We start from the raw sequence: 26,503 nt of genomic DNA on the forward strand, positions 1-26,503 counted from the left end.
ACATTTTCAAGTGATAAATTGCCTCATTTCAGAGTTGGTTTTCCCAACTCGTTTCAGTGCCAGGGTAATTTAAATGTTGCACAGGTGCCATGCTGATCTGAGTTAGCTTCAAAACCCAGTCTCATTTAGGAAGAGCTTAGTAGCTGCATCTTCATGGGACAAAAAAATTAAACCACAGACTATTTCTTAGCTTGCCAAAGTCACCAAAGATGTTCTGTCAGTCTGATGGTCCAAGTGATGGGAAAAAAAGGAGGACTTCATAAATGTAACTGAAATCTAAGAAAAACATTTAAAATGCCATCTAATGCATTAGTACAGAGAAAAGAAAAAAGAGAAAGGAACGAAAAAAAGGAAATGATGCTTCTTCAGAGGAATAATCAATTATTCACCTTCCACACTGATCTGTGCAGATATGTTAAACAACTTGTAGGTGCTGTTACTTCATGGGAAAATGACTTCATGATAAGCTCTCTTTTTACAGACATGAAAAAAAAGGCCATAACCCAACATCTGAATGTCTGTAATGTGGACATAATGGTCTATTTATAATCATCTCTAGTTTGCTTATGTTCATTTTAATAAAATGCTTATTACCTTGACTATGTTATTAATTACAGCAAAGAAAAATTTCAAAGAGGTATTGTGAGGTCCTATGAATAGTCAGATCTCTCTTTTGTTAAATCAGGTCCTTAATGTTTCTGGCTGCAATACTAAGTTACAGTTAGAAACTGCAGTCCTGTTGAGAAAAATTAGATTCCCAGGCAGGCTTTTTCACTGCAGCTACACCCTTTAGGGAAGAAGGCAATTGAAGCAGGATTACAGGCAATGTGTGTAAGTGACCTTGCCCTGCTGAGCTAATATACCGTTACATCAATGGCTGGCACCAGGTTACTGCTGTAGGGAAGATCCTAATTCTATCACATTCAGTGCTGGTAGGACTAGGCATTTGCTAATGTGCGCTAGCTCTCCTAATGCAAATTAAACATCTTTTGCATAGTGCTCACTGTTTTCATCATTTCAGGCCAGTTTTGGTGAGGTGGCTTAGCCTCGTGCAAAGTTTGCTTTGCAGTTTGCTCAAAAACATTTGTTTAATTTGCTGGTAGTTCTTTGAGCTGCCAAAACACTGATTTGTTTACCAATGGTTGAATGCTTTGAAAATGAGAGATGAAAGTTATTGCGTTAAGCACAAAGCACATTAAATATCCTGCATATATACAGAGTAACATTAGCATCGTTAACATTAAATTAAACATATACCTTCATTTTATCTTGCTGCCTGAATTTTATACACCGCTTATATTTCATTCATTCTGGCAGATGGAGGGGAACGTGGCATCTGTGAGCTCCTCCCTACTGCGTGCTTTTTATCTGATTCCAACCTGCAGCTGGCTGTAGTGAACGACAGTTCAGTTACAGAGGTTGCCTTATTCTCACATCAGGTAAGCCCAGAAGAAGTGCACATTAAAATCCCTCATCAGAAACTCTGCCAGACATGTGAAGGTTGTGTCAGACCCTTCACCATGGGGATTTCCCAAACCACTCTGCCTGATTCAGTCAGATATCCCCTGTACACGGGGCTCTGGTGCCCAGAGACACAGGGTATGGTGCTCCTACATCCACCCCCCTGCACCTCCAGTGCCCTGCCTGATTGAAAACAGCACCCAAACTGAGCATGTTCTTACAGAGTCTGCTTTAGGCTCTGGCATTAGACTCTTTTTTTTCCCCTTCATTTTCCAAATTTGTTAATACTTGTTCTAAATATTGTTTGTGTGTGGCTCTAGACCTCTTTTCTGGCACCTGAAGGGAGGCAACAGCATCCACTAGATAACGTGCACTACTGGTTACTGATACTTTCACAGGTGGGTCAGTGAACACCAAAGGACACCAATGCTTAGACTCACCTTCCAGAAGGGAAATTTTGGTATCCCAATTTATGTAAAACCTTCCTTCTTTGGTATTCTAGATCTGGAATTCAGCTCCACTTACATTATTTTTCATGGATTCCAGGAGTTGAAACCAGAATTTACTCCTCCATGGTACTTCTTGTGAGATTTCATGCAGTTGAAGTGTAATTCTTATTACTGTGACAGCTACTGAAACAGCTGGCCAGGTGAAAGAAGAAAACGCATCTTTCCCTGGACAAAGCTGGACAAAGCACCACAGGACTGCCAAGGTGGCCAAAAAGAGGTGAGAACAAAATGGACTGAGTACTGTAAGTGCCTGCCTTCAGCTGTAAGGGAAGTGCTTCTCTGTGCACAAAGTATGCAGATAATATTTGATAAGCAGTTTCTTTAGTTCAACTGCACATTTTTATTGCTAAGACACATTTATTACCTGGATTTTTCATACCAATTAGTTCAACAGTCATGAAGGCCAAGTCAACCTCCCAGACAATACACTGTAAAGGACGTTTCTGCACCACAATCTCCTGCAAGGCCTCCTGTGTCCTATTTGCCTCCTCCCTTCAAGACCCCTTCTCAAGATGAGCTGCAGTGCACAGATAATACAGAACTGCATCTGCTTTGTAAGACATCTTCGGCTTACAAGAACCAAGCACTGTTCCAGCTAAATAATCACTCCCAAAACTAGAAGATGAAGCATTTGGTTCTTTCAGCTTCTGTGATTTGATTTAGGAGAGTGAAAACATTCTGAAAGCCGCTCTAAAGGAAACCTGAGGATCCTCTAAACCTAGTAGAATATGACTGACTAACACAGAAAAAAACCCCAAACAACAAAACCTCCAGGCACCTGGTCAGAAATAGTATGTACTAGCATTCCTAGACATTCTTCCCAAACATACTTGTAAACTCTTTTCAGTATCACTGCTTATTTAAGTAGTGCTAATAACGTGCATGATTCATGTGAGTCCATAGTTTCTTGTCAGACTGCAGCAATTAAATTGAACTTTAATGAACTTAATCTGCAATGCTTTTTGAACACTGGGACAGTTGAGTGTTACCAGATTTGTTTTACATTATGTTTTCACCAATGATACTGCACTCGGCTTATACAATATGCCAAACCAGCCATTGATACAGCTGTTTCTCATGCATCATTTTAACATAAAAAACCTGCAGCTAGCTTAAGCAGTGACTGTTCTGCAGTAGGTAATAGCAGATTATTCTCTATTAAAAGTTCATTTTAATCAAACTGGGAATAAGAACATAATTTGTCAGGGTTCAACAGCACTTAGCTTTTACTACTGCCTTACACGTCTGTTGAACAGACTTTGCACTTTGGCAGGTAAACTGAACTGCAGCTGCGCTCAATCTCGCCTCACTAAATTTGGCAGACCCAAATAGGAATCAGCACTGAATATATTTCAGTGGCATTTTGATCTAAATCAGCATATGCCCATAAAGCCTGAAGAAGCTCATCATATGCTGTAGCTGATCAAGAACAGTGTAAAAAGAAGCTCTGATGAGATGTAAACAGCAATGTATTTGGAACAGCACTGATCAAAGGTCTGATTGTAAGAAATATAAAACATCTTTTTCTACCAAATAATTAATTGAAAAGGAACTGAAAAGATTTTATGCAGTCTCTCTAAAATACATTGCTTTGTTGCTCAGAGAAATTTGAAGTTTGTCCCAGTGGTTTTCAGGGAAACTACCCCAGAGCTGTGTGCCAGAGGAGGCAGATCACAGCTCTCAGGGCTCTGCAGCATACTTTGTCCATCTGTCATGTCTCCTGGATTCAGGGACTGGCGTGGCAGCCAGCTTATAAAACAGCATCAGCACAAACTTTTGCAACATGTTTGACACTAAATATGTAAGGCTACTTGAAAAGTCAATAATACAGGGTTACAGAATTAATTTTTATACTTAAGTAAAACTATCATTCCCAATTAGTATGGAGCAGTCACAGAATTTTGATTGCAAAACTGGTCTTATCCCTTTTCGCTTTATGATTCCAGAATGTTTATGTTGTGATTAGAAAACCAAAAACATGACATTTGCCATTCATTTTCCCTCCAATGCCTACAGCAAAGCCCTGCTTCACACTTGTGGTTACAGTAGCAATTGAGCAACAGAAACGACCCTCCTTGGGACAGCACCTCTGCAGACCTCTGGGGAATTAGTATGCACCACTTTTTGCTTGGGGCTGTGCCAAAGGCAAAAGAGAGTTCTAAATGAACGAATAAAACATGTAAATAATAAATTGAAGGGTGATTTTTTGCTTAAAAATATTTTGATATCAAAATAAAAAACATCATTACCAAGATCACATGTTCAGAGCTGGCAGTGAATGTAATATTTAGCACACCTGATTGAAGTGAAAACACACAGAAGTGTATTCCCTCCTCAGCTGGTCTGATGTTCTTGAGATACGTTACCTCCTGCTTCTTGAATTCTAAGTAGATTTTTAACAAAAAAATTGTGCTACTCTAAATTCCACAGCACCCATGACAGTTTGGATGGGTATCATGTTTTAGTTCTCCCCTGTAGCAGGCTGGATGCAAACACGAAGATGGCACTTGCCACTTTTAAAAAATAAATTTGCTTATCAAGCCAGTGCAAACACAACTGTAAAAAAATAACAAATTCATTATTTGCAGTGCTTTACTTTTAATTTCCTTTCAAAAGACAGTAAACCAACAATATGGTTCTGTCATTACTCCTGCATCTCTAGGAATGTGAAATATGTGCTTGTTGCTCTTTCTTTTGTTACTCTTTAATTAGAGCCAATCAAATCAGCAAAAGTGTAAGCAAACATAAAAAAGAGGATGTGGGAGAGATGACAGTGGGACTCCAAGCAATGCCAGAAGTTTCCTAATGAAGAAGTAGGTGACAAGATTGGGGATGTCAGGGAGAGTTCCATTGCATTTACAAGTCTATGACAGAAGAAATCCTCCTTTTCACGAAAACATGACTTACTTGGGAGGAAGAGGCATCTCACAGTCAGCCTTAGCTAAGACAATCAAAACAAGACAAAATCTACAGCAGAGCAACCTGCAGTCAAAAATACTCCCTCTGGCCTCCCTCTCAACAACTGATTGAGCAAGAAGCTGTTAACACAAGTAGCTTCTAATGAAGACAAACCTTTCATGCAGCACTGTGCCAACTGGTAACACTTTTGCCTGTAAGGTTTAACTTTTAAACAATCTGTTTGCATCCATGCCTGTTTGCAGACACTGGAACAGCCCAGACACTACCTGGCTTAGCAGCCACAGAGGACGGGTGAAGCTATGCACAGATAGAAACGATAAGAGAGCAAATGACGACTGCTGTCAGCAGCAGTTCAGTGAGCAAGAGTGAGGGAGCAGGCTGAGAGACTTGTATGTACAGAGATGGTGAATGAAAAGATGTGCTTCTCTCAGATGCTGGGAACTGTGAACACTGGAAAACATGAGACTGAATCCTCCACTTCTGTACTCGGACGAATGTGGGTGGCCCTGTCTGTGGTGTTCAAAAGCTAACATATTCTGGCTGTCTTGTAAATGTACCCTTCTCTTCAGATCAAAGTGGGAAGCCTTGGTGTCTCATACCACAGTGGGTGTTTCATCTGTGGCACAGGAACCAGATGCCCACTAATGCTTTCATTCCTATGACTGGGACCACGTGCAGTTCAGTGGTAGAACCCTCTCTTCACCCCTGCTTGTCTATACCCCTGCACTGCTCTTCCTTACTGTGTTCAGGAAGCACTTTCTCTTTGCTGCTTTGCTGATTGTGGTTTCCCACAAATCCCTCTGCTTCGGCCTGTCCCTTTCTTCCTTGCCACAACAAGGTTATAGCTCTGACCACATTTCCCTGGGTTTCAAACTGCAGGACCATGAGATGCAGATAAAAAATTTGTGAACTGCTGACAGTGCTCAAATGAAGTAAAAGATGATGCTTCCTCTGTTCTTGTTCAAGAAGTACTTCTGGTTTAGTAAATGATTAGTTGTACTGATACATTCCCTTCAGCTCACTAATTCACAACTCTTTCTGTGGGGAAGGAGCTGCTTGCTCTGTGGTAGATTACAAAGCAGTATCTCCCAACTGCAGAACACATCCTGTCACACGCGGTTCTGTGATGGTCCCCTTATATATAGGTGTTCCATTTATTCATCTTATCCATTAAGGGACAACTGAAAGCTTCTATTTGGAAGCCAGTAATCACAATTCTAATTTGACCTATAGTACACCACTGCACTATGGTCTATTGTGATAGACAATCCAATAAGCAAAGAGCAAACAGAAGAAACTCCAGGCTGCTAAATTGAACTGAATTGGAGGAGCCCATAAATACTGAAGGTCTTTCAGGGATCCTCAGTTGCTGATCCCGAAGCCAGAATTCCAACCTTTTAAATTCACTGTCACTGGAAAACCTAACTCTTCTTCCATTCAAATGAACTAAAAATGCACTGTAATTTCATATTATAAAGTTTCAGTTAAAGTAACTTATTTAATTTGATTCTACTGAAAGCAAGAGTGTGATTTTGCATGATTTAGCATCATATATTAAAACCCCTATTTAAGTCACCGGTTTTATGTTCTTATACTCCAAAAGACGTCTAAATTTACTTTCTCTCCTCACTTATTTATTCAGTTATTACTATGCTATCAGTTGGCACTATCACTGAGTGACAAGCTTAGTTACACTTAATGTTGTATCGTCCGCTTTTCCACTGCACAGATGAAAACTCAAACTCCTGCTTCTATATAATTATCTTCTATAATACCACACAGTTAAAAACAATTTGTACCTAGCTTTTGAGTTTTGTAAAATTCAGCACTGCTTTTTGGCTGAGCAGTTCATCAGTGCTGTGTTATCTAGCTCCAGAAGGGCTCATCATTGCAGCTCCCAAGTAGGTCATCAATTCACTGCCAACATATTCCAGAATGGTTCACCGATTCAGCGGTATCCAACACTGGAACTGGCAGCAATTCATTGCCATTGAGTGTCAGAGTGGTGTATTAACTCAATGTCACATAATTCTAGAGAAGAGCATTCAAAGTCACCTATCACCAAAGCGGTTCATCATTTCAATGTCACCAAAGTCCACAGCGGTGCATTAATTCTGTCTCATCTCCTTCCACTGTAGTTCATCAATTCAGTGCCCTGAAACTCAGAAGTAGTATTTAACCTGATTAAAACTCATCAAGAAGGAAAAAGGTGCAAAGAAAATGGAAAGACATACATCATACAAACGTAGGAATCAAATCTAGAGGTCAAGGGATCTCCATTACAAATACAGAACTGATTTAGTCAGCCAGATACTTGTGAAGTATTTAAAAAAGATATATCTACCACATTCTTTAGTTATCCATCCAGCACAGTGCATATTCAAAATGTAATCCATGCTGTATAGTCATGGATATCCAAATACATACAGCAAGTGCATGTCTTCCTTTAAATTGGACCTAATTCAAACTCCGGTCATATCAAGAATCCCTGAACAAAACAATTAAACCATCACCTTTTAAAAAAATGCTGCCCAGTTGGGAGAACTGCTCTAGCACAGACTATGAGTTGGAAGAGGGATACAGAGGCCACTGCTTCCCTGATTGGAGGGGTCTGCCCAAAGACCTCTGCTGGAACCTGCTGACTCCCTCGTCTATTCATTCATGTCAGAGAAAGACTTGAAAAAAAGCTGTGTACTGCATGGAAGCTTTATTCCCTCGCTGAATATGGCCGGGACGCATTTTACAGAATATAAGCTGAACTGGACTCCTCCCAGACATGAAGAAATGCAGCCAACTGGCACTAGCTGTCTCTTTCTCTCCCTTTCCAGATCTGTCATTGATGGTGGCTATAACAGTAATGTAAAATTCTGTGTGCTGTTAATACAATTAAATTTCTGACTACTGAATAATCTCTGTGTTACACCACACACACGCTCAATTATTTCTAAGGAAGAAATATCTATGACAAAATACAAAACTCTGCTGCTGCTTACGAGGGTAGTAATGGAAACCCTGATGAATGTACTTTAACTGCCATCTCCTTTAAAATGTCTCAGGCTATAATGTATCATGTAATTTTATGCATGTTCCCAAATACTTAAGTTCATTAAGTCTCATATCTTTCAAAATGTAAAAAAATCTGCAAGCAAATTTTCATAAAGTACCAATTTCAGTATTGCAAGCAAGTTCTACAGTAGAATCTTTACACAGAAGAAACAGACTTGCATCCTGTTCAAATTACTACCCTGAAAAATCTGAATTTTGAGCTTTATAATCTATACTCTATACTCTTAAGCATATGCACCAAACTGGCAATGAAATAAACTAGAGCTGGGTTTCCTGCTATTCATGGCTATTATTGTATCCGTCAGAACAATAATTCAAAGACCAATTATAGAAAAAGGACAGCAAAATGAGCCCAGTTAGTTAAGGGTGGCCCTTCCTTTGTGACTCTCAGACTATCAACAGTGTGGATCACAACCTGCAGTGTGGGAAAGACTCTGTCATGGAACAATTTTATCACTTTTGACAATAATGGGCTGGCACTCTGGCTCTCTGCCTGCCAATATGTCAGCCAAAGAGTCCAGTGAGTAGCAAAAGCAAAAAACCTGACAGCTCACTTCTCCCTGCAGCAAAGGAGAAAAAGGGATCCCACTGTGCTCTGTGTCTGAATTCACCCAGTGCTCCCCGTGCCTGGACACAAACACAATGAATTATCTCTTACTCAGGGCACGTGGAAAGATGAGAGCCTAACATTAGTGACAGATGAAAGACTGACAGAAGTTTGTTGCCCCTGGCTGGCCATGCAGACCTCCTAGGGAACAGATCAAAATAAAGTCTGTGGCAGCACAATTCCTAAAGCATCATACTGCCAGCAATGCTTTAATAAATGCATTTGAACTAAAATTGCTCATATTACTGGGGGCTTCCAAAAATTGTAAGAACGTTTTATTATGTACACACTTTGGTAAATGCCCAAACATCACTGATGTTCAGAACAGTCTAGTACTGGCATTTTGTTTGTATCTCCCCCTGCCTGTCTCCCTGGATTGAAAAGTAACTAAATACTGGTCATCTGCATAAAACTTAAGTCTGAGGTAACTCTGAACTCCATTTGTATTTCATAGTTTCAAAGTACGAATTTGATGTCCTTTTTTGAATAAATTATACACACACATCAATAAACAGCAGGTACCCATAGCCTGGCTTCCTGGGGATTCCTCAGCTCACACAAGAGTGAATGCAATGAGATGGTACAGCAGTATCTCTTGGACATTTATAAATGAAAGAGGCTAAAGTTTTCCCCTCAACCTGTTAGTTCATGGGGGTGGTTTTGGTCAGGATAAGCCTGCTTTTATCGAGTGCCAAAGATTTGCCCCATGATTAACACTGCTGGAAGTGGAAGGGAAAAAGAAGCTCCAGCCACTTGCAACAGATTTGACCCACAGCTCATACTGAAATAGCTGTGACTGCAGAACAATGAAATAAACTTACATTCAATGTGAAATGAAAGGAGGTCATATTTCATAGCCTTTAAACAAATATTCAGTTTCTCGCTTCCTTTTCTTAGTCCAGTCCACTGCCCTGGGCTTCTTTTCATTGTATCTATGATGCTCCTTAGCTACAGCAGGGAAAAACTGACACTCACAGAGACCAAAAATACAGAAAGAAAAAATTGATACAACAAGCACAGTCTGTGTAAAACATGTACCGAAATGCTTTTTGGTACAAGGTTTGGGTTTTTTTAACTAGGGCCCAACTGTGGCTTAAATAGGAAGTTGTATAGGAAGTGACAGGTCACTAAGTGAGCCAGATGTTTGAAAGCCAGATTTCCCAGACTTTTCTTTATAGGGAGGATGATAAAAATAATCAAAAGACCCTTCAAATTATTTTTATTAAAAAAAGAAAACTGTCTAAGGAAAAAGAAAACCCTCATTATGAGAGAGAGCTAAAGCAAAACACTTTGTAAATAAACTCCTTCCTGCCTAGAGATGCTGCAAAAGAACCTTCTTGTCTTTGTCACAGCAGGTCCTTGCCTTCAGTTTGTTCTCAGTCAGGGCTGCAATAAACTCCACACAGATGCCAAAGGAGTCTTTTTCTTCCTGTCACCCGTGCTGTGTATCTGTTTCCCATTCCTCTTGGTAGTGTCCCAGCATTTGCTGCAATGTTACCAGCCCAGCAGGGAGGAAGTCTGTATTTGGGCTAATGTTTATGAAAAAGTAACTGTGACATTCCATCACAAAAAGCCCTAATTACGCTGAAAACATTCAATTTGTGCCATCCACTCTGTTTATATATAAACATGACTGTATCTGTGAGACCTACAGCTGTGTAACATTGACGTGATTTGTGAGTGCTTAGCTCAAGACTGATCAGCTTCGTGTATAGAAGGCAAGCATAGAGATCCAGAAATGCATTCTCTGCTGCTCACATCCATTATCACTGTTGTATTTTTGATAACAAAACAAGGTCACTAGCTAGAGTGCAGTTATCAAAATCCTCAAAAAAAAAAAAATTCATATGTATATTAAAAAAAAAAAATTAAACCAAAGGATTTTTAAACTTACTTTTGGAAGGGACACGCAGATTCGATCGTACCACTTGTAAGGAGTCTGCTTGAACTCGAAGCTCGTAACTTGTCACACTTTCATAATCCAGAGACTTTTTAAGTGAGATCACGCCTGTTCTGTTATTAATAGCAAACACATCTGAAATCCACCAAAAACAGAAGTAACTTTCTAAGATGCATAAACAATTTTTTAATGCCTCAGTGCTGCTGGTCTGGTGATGACACTGGTCTCCTACATGGTCTTCAGAAAGTCATTCCCACCCCTCCCTCAGGCCTCTAAAAGCCCACATAACTCCTCTTTGAGGCTACCTTCAAAGGAGCACAGCAGCTGAATCTGGCCTGGTGCTGGAATAACCAACCTGCGGACACGCTGGGAAAAGCACACAAGATAAGCAGCCTACTCTCACAAAAAGGAGGATGGGAGGAGGAATTCTTCCACACCTCTCCAAATAATTTAGTGCAATTTTGTAGAGATTTCAAGGATCACAGAGAGTACTCCAGAAGGATGCAAATGCAGGAACGATGTTTTGTTAAAACATCAGGCTCTAATCAAATACTTGTGGCTACAGCATGGCAAAATCTATAATGCCTTAAAACAGATTTCTAAGCCAGAAGTACAAATACATCAAAGCGATTCATATTCTTGTTTCAGTATGTCATGAATTCACACCATGTGGCACCGATGTGAATTTTCATGTCAGTGAGAATGTCACTTACTTTAATTTTTATTGTAATTCTATTAACTAATCTGATCTTTAGCTGATCTCTAAAGGCTTGATAATGGAAGTCCCTCCTGTTTGTACAGATGCAGTGGGATTTCACCTTAGCAGTGTTATTTCTAATCACTGCTTCCTGAAGACTTCTGATGCACGCACTAGGCTCAGCATAACCACTAAGACCAAAATATTACTACTTACTCTCTTCATTTCCTGAAACAATTGAATATACAATTGTCTGGTTCAAGGCAGCTGCTGTAACAACTGTGACCACAGTTCCTTTTGGTGCACTTTCACTCACTGGTGGGGGTCTGCAGAATAGAACAAAAGTATTTGTTATGTTCCAGTTGCCTGAACAGCAGTTTACTGAAACTTATTCCTAAGGTTAGCAGTTTAATCCATCTATTAGGCTGTCAAAACGACAGGATCGGTTATTACAGAAAGATGTATTAAAAAGGCAAATGCTTAAGCTTCACCTCTGCAAATGCAAAAACCAGGTAGAAGTCCAACTGTCAAGATGTGACAATATAAGGATATAATAGTTCTTTGATATGAGAAATGGAAAATCATGGAATAATGAGTAGAAAATAAGAGAAACACAAGAACCACCACAGACTGATAAATTGCAAGTAAAATTTAGAACATAACAGTTCTTTTATAACACCTCTACTAAGAAAACCCAGTAATCTATCAGAAACGCATGCATGTCATTCATGGTAAAAATAATTTAAATAACAAGCACTTTAAAGCCACCTCCACAGGAATTTCTGCCCTTCAGAAAGATCAAAAAATTTTCCTGCCAACCCATTTCAGTACTAAAAGCTTTTCAGGAAATCAACTGCAACCCAGATATACATACATACATATCTTTTAAGCATTCAGTAAATAGTTTCTGATTCACTGAGCACTGATTTGTGTAGAGAAAGAGAAAGAAAAAAGATTACACTACTAATACATCGGTATCTCACGTTCTGCATACCCTACCAAAACTGAAAACCGAGCATTTCATATTCAGCATAGTTTCATCATGTCTAAATACTGAGTTCCCTCCTGAAATGCAGAAAAGAATTACTTCAGTATTTCTCTTCTGTTGTTCAACTGCTATCTCCTCAGACAATGTGATGAGTAACATTTTGAGATGCTGTTTCTTCAAGGAAACTGTAACTACTTCAAAATGAACAGTCTGTGCTAATGTCTTTAAAACAGCAATATAAACAATTTCAACATGAAGAAGTGAGACACTTGAGGTCATCTCAAATCAAATGGTTCCAGTTTTCATCACAGCACGTAAAGGCTGAATTAATGATTAAAACTATTCATGCCTGTGAACAAATAAATTTGAAAGGCAGTTTTCCCACTCATCCATAAATGCAGATGCATCTTTATTAAAACTAGCATTATCCAGATATTTTTAATTTTTAAAAAATTACACTCAAAAATACACAATAAAAGACAGATGAGGTTATGCTGAGATAGGCTCCTAAATAGGAGTAGACTTTAAGGAGTATTTCAGTTGCACACTGACCTTTAACATTCTGGATATAACCTATACCTGCTTTTGTTTCAGAGAATATTTTATGAATTCCCTCTTCCATCGTCCAGCTATTCTTCAAATACTCTACCCCATACCACATTTTCCCATTCTAAGGGCAGGAAGCTGGAATCCCAGGTTGCAGTCCTAACTATTGAACCCAAAACTTTGCCATTACACACCAAAAGACCAACGATCTGCCCTCAATCTCTGTCTTACAAACATTTTCTTTGGGATGAACGTTGGTGGTTCAAACATCCTAGAAAAAGTTCTAGATAATTACACTGAATATACATAATTAAGTTAAAAAACTTCAGCTGGTGAATTATTCATTATTGCTTAAAAAAAAAAAAAAAAGAGAGAGAGAAAGAAAAAAGGAGAAAAGAAAAAAAAAAGAGACCTGGGTAACTTGGGTCATGATGCCTGTTACACAACCTCTTGCCCTGGAGATGATGGACTTGCCTTCGTGCTTTGTGGCTTTCTGCAGCAACTGCCTTCTGCCTACATGAACACTGGTAGAAGTTTACCTATACTTCTAACTCTTCCCTTGAGTTGCTATTCAGACTGCCTTCACCATGACCCTTGTTTCTCAGACTGCTCCCTTACTTTGCCTTAAGGGTTATACTTCTCTTGCTCTTCCCTTAATCCTTAAAGAGTTCTTGCTCTCAGCTTAATCCAATTAGGGCACTGGACTGCTGCTTGACTGCTGATGCTCCTGATTACACTACCTGTAATAAAGATGCCAAAGGCAAACCGTATCTGTGGCTCATAGGGCTAAGGTACATCCATTCTTCCTTCCCTCCTTGTAACATCTTCCATTGTTTTATTTACTTGTTTTGTTTTGCTTTCTGTGGAGGGCCCAGTTTGTCAAATTAAAACCCTGTATCTCACTTAACATGGTGAGGTATAGCAATTCATCTGAGCATCCCTAGTTCTGCCACTGTACAAATAACAGGGAGAAAATCCTGTTCCAAGCTGAGCCACACTGGGTCATGTAATAGTGACTGTACTGAAACACTGACCTGACTTTTCTGCAGAAAAAGATGATAAATTCACTTTTACTCACACACACATGCACAAAGCAGATCACTCTGGCTCCCATTCTTCTCCCTCAAGTGTGCTATCAGCAGTAGAAATTATATTCATTATTGCTACCTGATTTATTAAGCTGCAAAACTAGTGCTATAAAAGCTTATTAATGTGCATTTTACAAATGCAAAGGTTAATCTTAGAGACAGGAAAAAAAGGCTGTAACATCTGAGAGCATTTCAAGCTGTAGCTATTTTGATGAGGTCAGAGATGCAGGCCACTGAGGAAAATAAAGAACCTTTTTATGATGCGTTATATATTATGTTGTTTTCTTTTTCTTCTGAAGGCATATAATTTGAACAAAAAAAACTCATGACTGTGTATACACAAACCCCACATTGCATCTGAAGCACACTTTCAGTATGTTATTTTAATGGAAATGGCCTTGTAACTTCCCCTCTGACATAGCTGAATTCAGTGAGTTGACAAATCAATATCAATTAGCAAGTGCTGTTGTGTTTGCTATGAGAGCCTATAGAGGGAGCGGACAGAAAACCACCACAGTAATTGCATTGATTTCATTTCCCTGATTTAACTAAGGTGATCAGGTTCAACAGAGGTAATGCTTCAGCTGAATTAAAACATACAGTTGGTCTCTTAAGAACATTTGCTGAACCGTAGAGAAGTGAAGCGGCAAAAGACAATGGTATGCAGCTGACAATATACTGTTCTTTATCTTCTACTACAAGGTCTATTAAGCTTTCTTTGGGGAAAAGTTCATTATTTTCCAATTTTTGAATGAGTAAGATGTACAACAGTGCCTTTTTTCTTTCTTTCTTTTTTTTTTTTTTTTTAAGTGGTAGACATATAATTTGAAGCCATTTTAGGGGACAGACGAGGGCATTTTTTATGCAATAATTTTGCATTACTGGGTAATAAAGGCCAGTTATTTTTGTGAGAAAACATGACACTAGCAAAGAAGTGCAATCCAGTCCAAGCCACTCAACAAAGGCTTAGAAAACCGACAGCACAGTGAAAAGGAAGGGTACTGCTGTGACTTCAACACACAATCAGGATTCAGAGCATCTGAAGGTGTTTCTGTTTGATGATGTTTGCAATACCTTATTGATACACTCATTACCCTGCCAGCCACAGGCTCTGACTGTACCTGACAGTATGTTTCTATCACTCTCACCTGCATGGGACTAGCACAGCATTGCCTTACTGTCCAGTGCTGACTTATCTGAAATATTTTAAATGAAATGTTTACTTCCAGAGCTTTTGAACAAAACACCTTCTCAAATATGTGATTTCAAATATATGTCTCCAATACTTACATGCATGGGTATCCACATACATACAGTCACTGAATGTAAGAAGGGCCCGTGCATTAACATGATAATCCACTTGCACCTCATAAATCTCGGGGTGAAATGGGATTAACAGCAATTAACACACACTTAAGCCACCTCAGTTGCAACTCAGTCTTATCCACAATCTTAATCTTTCCTCCTGAACACTTTCCTTTGCACAAACATCTTTTGACCATGAAAAAATAAATGTATTTCTATACCAATATTGCGTTCATTCACAAGGTATTTTTTTGTAACGGTCACAGCCATGTGCAATTTAGGTCAGTTGATCTTCACTTTAATGTTTTCACAGAAATATTAAATGGTATCTTGTCAGCATCCAGGATGGGATGGATACCAGGAGGGGCCCCCACTCCTGCAGTGCAACAAAGACACTGTAGGATGCCTGGACTCGGCGTGAAGCCTCCCAACCTGCCCAAACCCTTTCTGACAAGCTGTGATGGTAAAAGAGGGCACGAAGGCAGCAAAGTGTAAAAAAGGAGCAGCCTCAATCACTTTGTGCCATGCTGAGATAAGATTGCTATCCAATGGCCTCGGATTTGGGAAGGACAAAGTAATTTAAAATTGACAAAATAGATGTTCAATAATATGTCTTCTGTCCCACTCTTCTGATTTAGTTACCCTGAACAAGTTTTAGATTTGCCTGTATTTCTTTGTGGCCTCTATTGCATTGCTCACTGCTTCAGAATGAAACCATACCACAAAATGTGTTTGCTTCTCAAAAAACCCAGAAATCAACCCCAAACTAAAAGAATAACAGGACTGAAATAAAGTCATTATTTATACACAACAACACTGAAAAAGGGTACAAATTGTAAAAGGATATCTTTTAATTTGCTGTATCTCAATCAGTGGGGGAAATGGAGGCTGAACTCATACCACATACATTGCAGAGCATAACTATTTTTAACATCCAAAGTAAAATTTTAACTTTTCCTCTCTTCTTTTTTCCCCTCTGCTAAACATGTCAGACTCTCACCTATTTTTCAACTTGCCTGATATCAAATATGCTTTAAATTCACTGCGAAACTTTTATATCTTCAAAAACATGATTTTTTTAAAAATTTTAAACCAGCAAACCAAATAATAAATTGAAAACCTAGTTTAGTGCTGAAGTTTGATAGTGTGATGTATATTTACTCTGTATTAAGACACTTCAGTCTACTCTGTTTTGTGGATTATATTATTTAGTTCATGGAGGTCCAAAAATATACCTCAGAATTTAAATAGGGTTTTTTTGTTGCTCAATTATACTAGGATTCTTAGCTCAACTTGATTACAATGTCATTTGGACCTCTCCTGGTAAAATTGTCTGCCTACCTTCTCTCACATTACAGCTTCTGGAAGTGTTTTTGCCTTGGCTACTTTTAACTTTCTAGGGCATTTTACCTCAACTCATTCAATCTTCTATCTAAAACATATTTGTGAGCAGCAAACACATTCCTGCACAGATTCTTTTCATCTGACTCCTCATGGGAAGCGTTTCGTTTGTTTTTTTGTCTGTCTGATGCTTTGCATTACATAGAAGCTATGTAAGCCATTAAAAAACCCTGAGCTTACGTATTTTTCTGGAGAAAAGTCAAGTGTAGACAGAGCACTAGAGAGTCTAAAATCAAGTGAGCTAACAGTGAAGTTATATGGAAACTAAGCTAGCTAATAAAAGCTCTATGAACAGAAACACGTAAATATTGGTCTGGCTATGCAGCTCAAATTTTTAGAATTGTGAAAAAAATGTACAGGTTTCTAACTTGTGTGCAGCAAACTAAGTTCTAACTTTGGTGCAGCAAAACAAAAGAAGAAACAAGAAAGCAAGAAGTAAACATCATGATGGTAGCTCTTTTAATCCTTTCAACAACACATTTAGACTATCTCAACTTCCTGTATTTGCTCAAAAGAAGGACCTAGCCATATTTTAGAGCAATAATTGATCAATTTCTTGAATTTTCAGTTTCCAGTAAGTGCAACTGTAACAATCTGAACAGTTTGTCAGAGGCAGTGCTTTTTTTTTTTTCCTTTTTTTTTTTCCTGGAAAATATTCTTAATTAGATGTATTTTTCAAGCAGTTTACCTTCAAAGTGTCCTGAAAAGGATCATGTATTCCTTACCGTACTTAGTATCTTCACCTGTCTCAATTCTCAAATTGGTTCAAGGCATTCTGACCTTTTCATGGTATTTATCTCTGAAACAGACGACAGGGGAGTCTGGACATTGTTACAGTACACCCCTGTCACTACCCATTAGCTTTTAAACCAAATGTCAGATTTTGTTCCCATGCACTCTCTGTCATCAGGCGTAATGTGTTTGTGTTATCCTACCAATCTTCCTAAATTCCTAAGGACATGAAGACATGAACATTTCTGTCAGGATTACTATAGAAGCAAAAAAAGGAAAAGAAAAAATTCCCATTAAGTACAATGTAGGGCACACTCACATGCCAGAACTGGTCAGACAGTCACTGATAGGATCAGTTCTAAGACCACAGATAATGCTGTGGCTTTACGCTCCCATAACACACTGCCAAAAGCCAATAGGGTTTAATACTACAGTTGTATTATTTCTATCCCATATTCACATTCCCAGAATGACTTGGTTCTACATTTCATTAAACTGCAACATGGTGTTGAAAGCTCTGACCCTCGTCCTCACCAAGCACAGCAAGGCAGAATACCTGCACATACCTGGACCCTGTGCTTACCTCTTTTGGTACAACCGGGTAATATGCAACTAGATTAATTTCACCACAGTATTTCATTGAAAAAACAAATACATCAACTTAGAATTTCTTTCTCATTTGATAAAAAGAAGTAAATGTTCTTAACAAATTTAACAAAAGCGCAAGGTAGCACTACTAAAACAAGGAAAACTGGGAAAAAACGGTGATCCTTCTACTACACTGTAATCGTCTGTTAACTCATTCACAATTTTTTCAATGGCAAACCACACTTCAGTATCTGCTGTATAAGTAAGTTAATTTCCTAACTTCTATAACTACATGCTGAAGTATGCTTTCTTATTTGCTTTACTACAAACCAACTAAGTACCAGAAGAATACCACCATAAAACATCAATTCCAAAGGCAAAATCACAGGTATCTGTGTGAACCTCCACATCTGGCATTGTTTAGTCTGGAGAGGAGACTCAGGAGACTCTACAGCTGCCTGACAGAGGCTGTAGGCAGGTGGGGGTCGGTCTCTTCTCCCAGATAACAAGCAACAGCACAAGAGGAAATGGCCTCAAGTTACACCAGGGCAGGTTTACATTGGATATTAGGAAAACATGTCTCCACTGGAAGGGTGGTGAAGCATTGGACCAGGCTGCTCAGGGAGCTGGTGGAATGGCCATCCCTGGAAGTATTTCAAAAACACACAGATGTGGTGCTTAGTGACATTGTTTAGCGATGGCCTTGGCAGTCCCGGATTAACAGTTGGACTTGATGATCTCAATGCTCTTTTCCAACCTGAATGATTCTATGATTCTGAATCTTCCTGAAGCCAAGCTGCTTCACTCACTGACATGTGAGGCAAATTAAAAATGCATGATGGAATCTATGCATCATTGCTTTAGCTTCCGTTTGAGGAAAACATTGGTTATTCCCCCCCACTTCAGAAATGCTGCTTCAAAAAATGCTGCCGGTAGTATTTCACTCTTTTTCACATCTTTCATTCATGGTATGTAACTGTAAATTCCATTATGGAAAATGTGAGAGCAGAAGTGGTAAGACTGGGACATCCTGGGAAAAGGATTACCCAAATGAATGCTCTAAATCTACCATCACTAAACAAAACACTTTTAAGGGACAAAACTAAACCCCTGTGCACTCCTGTTAGGGGGAATGACCCCCTAACTGAGCACTGCTTAAAACAGCAGTGAGCTCTAATAGGAAGGAAAAAAAGAAAACTTAAGTAAACAGAGGCTTAAAGAAAACAGCTCACAAGCAGCCTGATGAAAAACCAACTGCATCTAAGGCAGAAGTTTATATCCTGGCACTTAGCACATTGTTTCATTTACAAAGAATCTTGATGCCCTGAATAATGCCATTTTACTTACAGGAAACAAGTTATGAATTCTCAAATTACTTCTCAAAGCAACATGTCAGAGACAAGTAAGTAAAACAGTAAGAAAATAGCTTTTGAAACCTCAGCTGCCTACAACGCAAAACTGTTCCTCTCCCCTCCAAATCCCTGGTGTATCTGGTTTGGATTTTTTGCCCCGTTCTACCCTTGGTTTGAACAAAGGGCATTCTCAGCTGTTGTCCTCATTGCTTTACAGAAATTTAACACTCCTGATTTTCTAAGACATGTATAGGTTAACCAGTTCCTGTCCCTGAAAGAACTCATTTCTCTTAATACTTTTATTTTTCTTTCACGCATCGTAAAGTTCAATGACTGAATTAGAAGGATACTCATGATAAAAAAAGCACAATTACTCCAACGAGGTCTCAAGACTTTCACAACACAGTGGATGCTGTTCTGTGCACCTTGTTGAAGTAGGCACCAAATTAGAGAGATTTCAGACATGAAATGATACTCCTACCCTCAATGCCGCTGTACAGGATTCCCCATTTCCTATTTCACAATGAGAATAACTTTGACTGAACAGCAGCAAACCAAAGAACTGGGAAAAGCCTCTTTTAAATAATACTTCCAATTGACTGCTGATATGCCTCCATAATTTTGTTTCATAAAATCATTTATTTATACGTAGCTATTTGCTTGGATGGCATCTGCCTCCAGCATTGGTGGATTTAATTAAGTGGAAAAGATTACATCATATATTCTACTGAGCGAGCAAGAGGTCCACATGTCAGAAAATCTCACTTTCTAACCTGAACACATTTCAATGTTGTTGCTGCTAGAGAAATAAATGTCACACCACATTCACACCAAGTAATAGCCTCAAATTCACAGCTTCACATATTTCCTCATAAGTTGGAACCAAACTTCAGATTACCATACAACTGGACACACCTTTCCAAACAGGTTTGGGACCTATAATGCAATACTAACAGAAGCTAGAAGTTTCCAGTATTTTCCTTTTCCTGCTGTGAAATGGCTGAACACCTGCTTAATGTGCCCACAGGCAATAATTTGGAACCAATGATGCTGCTTTCAGTTAACATTTCATTTCCTGCTACAGAAGCACATTGCTGTTAGGAATGACCTTCTAGTTGCAGGGATGTGATATTTATTAATTAACAAAACAAGAAAAAGATCCCAAGTCCCTTTGAACTTTTACTTTTTTAAAATGAGAATGTCCTCATAAAGAAGACAGGCTTGCTAAAAAAAACCAACCTAATTCATCTGAGGTTCACTTCACATCTGGTCTTCACTGTTTCATAGCGCTACTAATTATGATCTGTTAACTAAGAAGTGAAAGTGCTGCCATTACTTGTTTGGAAGAAATGGAAACTTCTGGATCAATTACTTGCTCTGGGGTTCAATCAAGAGGTGATCTGGGTGGAGCTGCCAAAGCAAGAGAAATAACAGATTGGGAAAGAAGCACCCAAAACAGCCGATTTCATTCTCCCAAGCATGTGATTTATTGTCAGAGACATGGCTGTTTTGGCTGTTTCACCAGCACTAAGCAGAATATCGAAGTCAGCATTAAACACCTTAATAAACTGTGGAAACGGCCACAGCCTGTTTTGGGTTGTGATGCAGAAAGTCTCACACTGTGTGCTGGCACCCCTTTCTTCATCACCTTGCTGTGCACAGCCCCCCCAGGCCCTTGCTCTCCAGGCTGACACTTCAGCTGGAGAGAGGCAGTGGAAGAAGCAGCTCAGGCCTTGTCTGTACACCGCTGACAACCGCACCACATGCTAGGCTTGGTGCCTGTGCCTCCCCCTCTGCCGCCAGTGTTTTGGAGAACCAGGAACATCTGACTGCCAACCGCCCCAGACAGATGCAGCAAGAAGAGCATCAGCAGCAGTGTCCTTCCCTGGCAGCAAAAGGTCAAGTTGGCTCAGAGTTGGACTAGCCATCTAGAAATAAATGTCTGTATGTTATAGGCCTTTGATTCTTTTTGATTTTTTCCTCTTCACACTTCGCATCTTTTACAGAACAAGCAAACAATGCTTGGTTTGGATAACACTTTATTTAGCAGGCATTGCTACTTTCAGCTCTCTCAAAGTTGTATTTAATATCCATGACAAGGACAGACAAAGATCCAAGTACAGAAGTATCCACATCGCTAACGCAGTTAAACTCTTTGGCATCAGAACAAAGATCCAGTCTAGGAGCACTGCGATAGCCTCCAGTACCAGCTGAAATGCAGTCAAGCGAGTTAGGCTTACATCTAAGGATGCACTAGAGAGACGTGTGGGAGCTGCAGTGTATTGGTGTCCCTAGAAGACGGTGACATGCAAGGAGCAGTAGGCATGGATCATCTGGCCCTTATTAACTACATTAATGGCCTGAAAGCCCCTGGGGTGGCATCTTCACAAGCTGCTGGACCAGATCATGCAGACCTGCTGGCTGATGCTGCTTTGCTTCTAACAGGGTGTGAGCGTGTGGAGGAAGAATGTCCTAAAGCATGCTGCACCCAGGCTACTGGGACGCTTGACCATGACTTGCTAGCTTCCACCAGAAGAGCTGACTGGTTGCAGCAGATATCTTTCTGATGTCCTTTAGTGGTCATCTATATCAGTCTTTAGGAAGGAACTATATTCTATCACTCATCTGTCATAAAGCAACTGCTCCATGCTGTATTTTACAGTTCTCAGAGCTCTTAGCTGAAGGGTGGGCGGGGGAGAGGCTAATTAATTTGCCCCCGGTTATGTAATAATGTAGAGGGACAGCCAGTGAGTAAAATGCAAATCTCTGGCTGCCTCCTGTGGAAGTCACTTTAAGACATGGATAATAATCAATCAAAGCCTCCCTTATTATGGACAGGACTCCAAGCAGAGACCCTAATGCACTGATGTACTTCTGACAGAGCAGAGAGCTGCCAGACCAAAAGCTCAAGGCAAAGTTGCACTTTTATCTCCTTGTCTGCCTAATGCAGCTATGCCTTTTTGATCATGCCATCTGGTCCCCCCCTCCTATTTTTTTTTTTTATTATTTATTTATTTCTGATTTGTAATACATACTGCAACTGTGCAGGCAGTTTTATTCTGTAAAACTTTTCAACTGTAACCTTTTTCTAAACACACAGAAATGAAGTTTGTAACCAGCTAGAAAATGCTGGAATGATCCCAATTATGATAATTATGCAAGGAAAGATCAATACTAATCCACTCAAAAGCCACTAATTCTCAAACCTTCAGAAATTCTAGTAGCTACATCCAACAGTTTATCATTTTGCAAGCAGCACCATTACTCTGTGCTGACATTTACCCTAAAGAGATACTATGTCAACTGAAAAATAAGGTTATATGAAACCTGCCAGTTTCAGCTTGCATCACTGTCAAGAAACCAAATACAAAGTGTGTTTGCAGAGTGTGACAATCTCTCAGAATCTTAGGAATTAAAACTAGTCCTGCTCCAAAATGTTTGAGAGAGTTTCAGAGCTGAATCAGAAAGTTATGGGGTTGTTTTCATTTAATTTCTGATGTTGAAGAAAATGACTAACTGCCTTTGCTGCCCTCAAAAGATTTAAAGGGGTTTTTTATGACTGTGTGCATCAGAGAATTTATGAAGAATGGCGCATCGTTATTTCTTTGGAAAGTAGCCTCTTCAGCTAACCCTGATGAGTTTGCAAGGAGGAGAAGATAATGTGGGTTATTCAGTTGTCACCTAGGGTATTGCAGGATATGAACCACTTTTTACTGTAAGCTTTCTTCATTGTAGTGAAATAAAGGTCCCGTTTCCTGGAATAAAACTGGAGCTCAAGGTGGCCTCAGGAAGTCTGAGGTCAGTTCACTTTTCAGAAGGCAACACAAACTCTGCCTGTGCTCCTGAACCTGAGAGTCTCTTCTCACAGTCCTGCAAAGGCACTGTGTTGGGTGATGTAAGAACTGGAAGACACCTCTTCTACAATGCAGGGGTGGACCACACTGTGCTTACAGTACTGCTGCGGCCTGACTCTGCTGGGTTTGACCTGAAGTGGTCTAGCACTGTGGCTACATTGTGGCCTCTTCCAAAACACTGCTTGGGATTACATACTTGTCACCAGATGAGAGTCAAGGGCAAGCTCCTTAAAGGTGAAGGTCATTTGGAATAAAGTTATAAAAGAAAAAGGAAACAAAGTGCGTTACTACCTATGCACCTAGCGGTGAAGAGCCTCTTTAGCAGCTCCAGCTCCCTGACTGGCTCCTGAGGCTAGGTACATCAGCTTTTGTAATCTACCCAAAATGTGGACTATCTTGGAGAGTATCATATTTTCATGTCCTTCTGTTAAAACATAGCTACACATTTTTCTTTTCCTCACAGCTAAGCATATAGGACCTGTTCACATTTTTCTTGAAAATAGTAACACAGAAGGTTAAATGTACTACAGAATGGCTTTAAATATTATACAGAAATTGCATGTGCTCACATGACATCTGAAATTACAGTAACAAATGGAAACATTTTTATTTAAAGGACTACATTTTGCTACATTAACCAAACTGTAGTTCATACATTTGAAGACAGCTAATAAAATACAGTGAGCTGCAGGGATAATTTCTCTCAAGAAAAATCCTTCAGCAAAGGATTATAATTTGCACTATCATTATAGGTTTACAATTTTGCACTATTGCTTCAGATTTCATACTTGTTTTAAGATTAAATACAAAATTAGTAGAAGACTGGCAGTATATTGCTATTTTTCATTTCTTTAATGTATTGCCTCAAAATGCTAATACTGTAATCATGAGGAAAACCAGAATGCACATAATGAATTTTTGTCTAAACTCAAAACATCTGAGCAAGTCCATTCATTATGGTCTACTGAAACCAATAATATTTCATTCAGTTTCTGGTTTTGGATTTCTTACAGTACTTTGTTTTGAAAATGTATCTACAAACCCCATTATATTTTGATACTTGTCATGTTTCTACATTGGAAACAAGAGCACATATTGCAGCAAGGCTGTAACTTCTTGATACTGTGAGGCAGGCTGCATTGATCCTACCACTTCCTATTTTTGTATGGTTGTCAAACTTCTTTTATGTTTACGAACACATTCTCTGTAACAAAATTTAACAAGCTAATCAGCCTGTGAACCACTTTTTTTTTTTTTTAACTTAATTTTAAGAAAATGGTGTTGATTTTATTAAATTGTCAGAGGGTAAACTTTATCAAATCGTGACTCTGTAGTAATAATAACTATCATCTGCACTTCTAATGTCAAAGAGGTTAATTTTGAATTCTCTTGTGTTCCACATGAATGGTGTACAGGATCAAAACAGACTGTAGGAAACTTAAACTAGAGTCCTGGTGATCCCAGCTACAATTTCAATGCATGCAATTTTTTGTTTATCCACATGACTGACATTTTCAACAGCTTCCAAGAGGATAATTTCAAACAAATCTCTCCTCACTGTCATTCTCAACTACAGCCCAGATCTTTTCAGTTGGAGACAACCTGTTAAGACAGTAATATTGCACCACTATCTGACACAATTAGGGAATGGCTGGATGCCAAATATCTTGTGGCTAGGAGAAACAAGCAACTCAAGTATTTTGCCACCCTCACTTTGTCACAGAAGTGCTGCAAAGATGTTCTGTATGCTATTTCACACAGTCGTGCTTCTGGTGGACTTGAGTGCTGACTACGTACTCCTCAGAGCGGCATCCAATTAATTTACTAAAGAAGAGTTAACATCAGTATATATGCTATCAGCACTTAAGTACGCAAGGTTTTTGGTGCTTTGGTTCGGATCTTATTTTTGTGTCGTTTCCTTCCGTGAGCCAAAGTGAATAGCAGAAGGTACAAAAGTTGCAGTATGTGCAGGGGAAGCAGTTTCATACCGACCATGGAGTGTTTTTGTAGCCCATGTATCTCAGGCTAGCATTCAAACAGGAATTTATTTCAACTTTAAAAATGACAGTTGTAATGTGAATAAATAAATGTTTTACCTGTATTCATCCTGCGTAAACCGTGGAATTACTGAAGGCTGAAGTACAGCAATTTCTACAGTAGTGGTGTTAAACTTCACAGGATCCCCATCATCATATGCAATGACCACTAGCTATAAACAATATAGAAAATTACACTCTCAGTATAGGCAAGAACATTTTTTATGTTGGCTTGCAACAATTCTTGCATTTTCAGGGTCTAACAAGTCAGATGAGATTTTCTTTCACTGCAGATCATACCTTGTGTAAGAACAAAACATAGTGAAAAAGGTGACAGCCATCCACAAGTTGAACAATCTGCTAGAAAATTCACAGAAACACAGCAAACTGGAATTCAAATACAACAGTCTGCTGCAAACAACCCCTCCAAAACACACTTCTAGCTTCAAGTACATTTTCCAGGGGATCGGCTTCACATCTAACCACAGACTGTCCTGACTCAGAACTCCAGGATCAATTTCAACTTCTTTAATGGTATGTAGGTCAGTTCTACATTTACACGTTTTTTTTTTTATTTAAATGACACCTATAACTGCCAATAAAAGAAAACCAACAGAAAAAGCACTAGGTAAGAATTCAGTGTTGCTGACATTAGTATCTAAAAGCAATGTCTGATATCAAACCAAAAAAAAATTAACATTACCTCGCCTCCCAAAAAAATTCTCTTAAGAAAAGAGATCTTCTGTACACTAAAACATGAACAAGGATGTTCTTCAAAGGTGGCCTATTATAAAAGTTTTGCTTATCTGATCTATTCTCATTTCTATTTGTTTAATCTGTGCTTGTCTGCTAGGAAAAATAAGTTCAACTGTTTGCAGCTTTTATGTAAAGGTAAGCTATCTGCTAGCAAAAGGATGAGAGACCAGGCCACTGAAAATGGGGTGGACAGTTTTCCATAGTTTCCCCTCTCTCTAGATTGGTCCTTAGTTCAGGAGGTCACTAGATGAAGCAGGGCAGCACCTCATTCTAGATAAGAGTTTTGAACTCATTTCTCTGAGTCCAAGCTATTCTCAAAATAAGTTGGTGAAGAGACAAAACAAAAGAAGGCATTTTTCAGCCAATATATTAGGGAGCACACCAGTGCAAGATATCATAATTGCAGAAAGTATGAGTATGTTAAAAATTGACTGAAAAAATTCTCAGAAGATTCAGTGGCAGATACACCCCAATGGTCTACTCAGAATACCAACTCAGAGTCTCCACATCACTGATTTCTAGAGTCTTTTCTGTGCTTCTTCCCTTAGTATCCATATTTTCTGAAAATTAACACTCTGCTGATTTTACCATTCCTCTGCCCTAATATAAAGCAGTCTTCATACAGAAACATATGTCTGTGTGTACGTCACCTGCATGTTATGTATCACAGCTTCAGAAAACAGCCACACCAGATAATT

At 39.1% G+C, this 26,503-nt stretch overlaps 1 protein-coding gene across 8 annotated transcripts in view; it reads right to left on the reverse strand.

The window, feature by feature from the left end:
* The window catches only part of PCDH15 (protocadherin related 15), a 443,471-nt gene that overhangs the window by 69,084 nt on the left and 347,884 nt on the right, over window positions 1–26,503 (reverse strand). For all 8 annotated transcript variants that reach the window (XM_055720578.1, XM_055720583.1, XM_055720580.1 and 5 more), the window contains 3 exons: window positions 25,110–25,222; window positions 11,376–11,485; window positions 10,457–10,597 (listed from right to left, as the gene is read on the reverse strand). In XM_055720578.1, the coding sequence (XP_055576553.1) occupies window positions 10,457–10,597; window positions 11,376–11,485; window positions 25,110–25,222 (364 nt within the window). The remainder of the gene's footprint in view (window positions 1–10,456; window positions 10,598–11,375; window positions 11,486–25,109; window positions 25,223–26,503) is intronic.

Source organism: Falco cherrug, chromosome 9 (assembly GCF_023634085.1).
Source record: "Falco cherrug isolate bFalChe1 chromosome 9, bFalChe1.pri, whole genome shotgun sequence".
NCBI classification, from domain to species: Eukaryota; Metazoa; Chordata; class Aves; order Falconiformes; family Falconidae; genus Falco; species Falco cherrug.